Below are 3646 nucleotides of genomic sequence, written 5' to 3'. Positions count from 1 at the left end.
CGTCGGCAATTAAGCTGGAGGAGGCACGCTAGGCAGTGAACCACACAAGAAGAGGAGACTCTCTGATCTCTTTCGCTCTGTGAATTGCTCCATAGCCATAGTGTAGGGGAGAAGATGGAGAGGGCCTGAGAGAGCTCGATGTGTTTCGAGGTTGAGAGATGTGTGCAGGCTCGAGAGTAGTGTGCAGGCTGCAGATGTGTCAAGTGGGGCAGGGAAATCCGACAATTAGGTTAAAGGGGCGAGGTGTTAGGGAATATTGGCAAGTAAAGGATTTTTATTAAAACAGAGCGAGTAGTTATTATGTGAGAGCCAGTAGGTGACCAAATACCCGGGTTCAAAAAGAAAGACTTTGTCTTCATCTTTCTTTTTCTTCAGAGCCCTTATTTGTTTCAAAGCAATGAAGCGATAAGCTTTCAGAGCAATGAACTTAGCGACTATAAGATGAATTTGCAGGAGAGCACGTCGCGGGAGGCAGGGAGCTGCAGCTGGGTACTTCGTAAGCTGGTGCGGGATGCAAGAGAAGGTGCCTGGGTGTTGGGTGCATCCATTTCTCTCTCTGCACTCTTCTACATGATCGACTTCGTTTCCAACATCATCACCCTGCGCACTTACTACTTCATCGAGACAGGTTGTTCAAACTCATCCTCCGGCGAATGCAGTACCATAAGGCGCGAGTTTCGTATTACCACCTTCGATTCGATTTTCGTTGTCGGCCTCTCCCTCATGATAGGGGCTCATCTCTCCAACAGCCTCATCTTCTGGATGACCCTCCCACCAGAAGATCATCCGCTCCGCTTGGCGTATTTCTTGCCCTTGATTCACCTATCCAGGCTTCTCAAAGTGCTTTGGCGGACTTGTAGTTTTAAAGGGTAAGCAATTTCCTTCAGTGTTCATTCAATTTTGCTGCTCTTATGTTGTGCACACGGATTTCATGGCCACAAGGAGCTTTGAATCAGTTTCTACATAAGTAAAAAAGAGTATATTCTCCATCTCTTGGGGGTCAAGGAGATGCAGAGGGTGTTTTGACAAACAATATATATGTCAGCGAGCAGGCCTCAAATATGAAGCCTGTATAAATAAATCGGCATAGATTTGAAATAACCAGTTTCATTTCTGCCCCAACGAGCTTATGCATTGACGGCACCTAGCTAGGTATGTGGTGCTTTTGCTGTGTAAGCTCCTCAGACTGCTAGGGGCCAGCAGTCCCTTGCCCCCCAGCATACCTGGTTACAAGAAGTTTTAGGCAAATTCCCACCATAATTCCGACCTTGCAAATCACGATAACATCATGAGCTTCTATTGGGGCGCACCGTGCACCTAGCTAGGTGAGTCCCCTTCCCCCGACAGCACCTAGGTGCCTCCTTGTAGAAGCTCATGATCACTTAAGGGAAAAACAAAGTCTTCTCACAAGGGAAAATGCCCGAAACTTCTTGTGGGGGCAGGGAACCACTGCCCCTGGCAGTTTGGGGAGCTTATGCAGCAAAGGCACCAAATAGATGCCTTCAATGCATAAGCTTCTCGGAGCTGGTGGCCCCTGCCCTCCAAACCTTATTTATGTCCCAACCACACCTAGCTAGGTATGCGGTGCCTCCCCTGCAAAAGTCCATGATGTCGTCGTAGTCGGCAAAGTGAGATTTATAGTGAAGACTTCCCGTGCTAGGACCCTGCCCCCCGCCCCCCTCCCCCCCAAAACAAACCGCCCCCTTTTCCTCAAATAAATGTGCAACACACAAATAGCAACCTGATATTTATCACATACTTAACATTGTTCATCATGTGACTTTTACAGGCTTAAAGAATATAATCTAGAGGAGTCGAGCAGCTTATACAGTGTCCTTTCTGCATCGCTAGAAACAGTCCCTCAACTTATGCTGCAATTCCACGTTGCTATGGAATTAGGGTTGGGCCTAAAAGATCCTGATAATGAATGGTCTGATTGGGAACCTAATATTGGTACACCACAGCCGGTTCCAAAAGCTTTGATTATTTCTCTTGTGGCATCTGTGGTTTCTGGAATCTACAATGGAAGCATGGCTGTCCTATTTCTAGTTCAAAAGCAAGGCATGTCCTTCCCATGGAAAGCCTTCATTCCTATTATAGCTGGTAATTAACATCACATAATGAAACTCAATTAATATTTAGCATGATTGTGCTTCTTGTGCTTGTGAGAGGCTCTCAATTACCATTTTAACATGTGCCAGTGTCTTTTCACTTAATATAGGGGTTCACACACTGGCAGCAATGACAGCGAAAACTATGATTGTTGCTGCCTTAGCTGGCCCTGTGGATAGGTACATACATGTTGCTGCTCCACTAGTCTATTTCTTGGCTGGAGGACTAACCACTTCCGCTTTCTTCGGATTTCTGCTCCGCAAAAGTCAACATAATTGTATTGGCAGGAGCAAGTACAAATGGATTAATTGGTTGAGCCATGCACTACACTCTCTTGCAATTGCGCATGTGAGCCTTTTCATAGGTCCCATGTACGTCATTGTAAAATATTTTGATGAGCCATCTGTTTTCTTGATATGGAGCACACTTCTACACATATTTGTTGAGTTGTCGGGCGTCATAGATGTAATAGTTGTTGGACGACTCCAAAACGGATGGGAAATCTGGGATCCACCACCTTGTAATGCCATGCCACAGCATGTATGGCAGGAGCGTCTGCCATACGTGAGCGTGAACACATACCTGACTTGTAGTGTTTTTCTTGGAGTACTTTGGCCTTCTCTTCTTGTCCTCTTCCTCTCTGCTCTGCTCTTTGTTGTGGTGAATAACCGGGTTAGGTGTGAATTACCAAGGCAAGATGTCGGCAAGCACCAAGGTGCAGCAGCGGTGACTGAAATCATTTCCCAAGATCAAGAGCTTCAGTTACTAGCTCTTGAGCAGATCCCCACCTGCACTAGGAAATTGTCTTCTTGTAAACTCTATATCTATACATTGGTGGTTTTATTCATTAAAAAGCTGACACACAAGAGAGGTAGAATGCGGCAAAGGCCATGTTTGGATGAAGCAGAGATACAATTGTTACTTGAAGTTGATCCAAATAGTGAAAGGTCATGTTCAGATGCAACAGAGTTGCAAGTGGTAGGAAGTCAAAAGTGATCTGATCCAAATAGGACAAAAAATGTGTCCTAATTGTTCAAACCATGGCACTACAACACTCATACCCTAGCTATATAATTCAGTGATGACGTCAACCAATTGTTGTAGTTGCAAACTTTCTTGTTATGTAATTCAAGACTCTTCTTTGATTTATTGTCTGGCTTTCTTTCCATAAGTTCAATGTCTTGATGTCTTGTTCTCACAAAAGTGTGAGAAAAGTGCTTGAGTAATCTCGTTTCATAATATAATGTTCTAATATTCACTAATGTAAGGATATGGTTGAGATAGGCAAAGAGTTAAGCTGGAAGGGGAAACAACTTATTTATGAGATGGCAAGAGAGAGGTTGCTGGGAAATAATTTTGAGTTTGCCTATGGATTATTAGATATGTATGCCGTATCGGATTGAATTGCAAAAGCATAAGAAGTGCTTGACAATGTATCTTCATGGAATTCATTAATAGCAGGATAAGTCTCAACACGGACCACAAACATACCACTAAAGTAATGTTGTCCATAACGATTTGGGCTGAATCGCAT

At 44.2% G+C, this 3646-nt stretch overlaps 1 protein-coding gene across 1 annotated transcript; it reads left to right on the top strand.

Annotated features, from left to right (window-relative positions):
* Positions 1–354: 354 nt before the first annotated feature.
* On the top strand, positions 355–3261 carry LOC147422824 (uncharacterized). The gene is made up of 3 exons (XM_086503637.1): positions 355–869; positions 1790–2103; positions 2222–3261. Exons 1-3 carry the CDS (start codon positions 442–444, stop codon positions 3106–3108), a joined length of 1629 nt encoding a protein of 542 aa, XP_086359763.1. The 5' UTR covers positions 355–441; the 3' UTR covers positions 3109–3261.
* Positions 3262–3646: the final 385 nt, after the last annotated feature.

Source organism: Adiantum capillus-veneris, chromosome 27 (assembly GCF_014529385.1).
Source record: "Adiantum capillus-veneris isolate H3 chromosome 27, ASM1452938v2, whole genome shotgun sequence".
In the NCBI taxonomy this organism is placed as follows: Eukaryota; Viridiplantae; Streptophyta; class Polypodiopsida; order Polypodiales; family Pteridaceae; genus Adiantum; species Adiantum capillus-veneris.
This window is presented reverse-complemented; position numbering and strand designations above follow the sequence as displayed.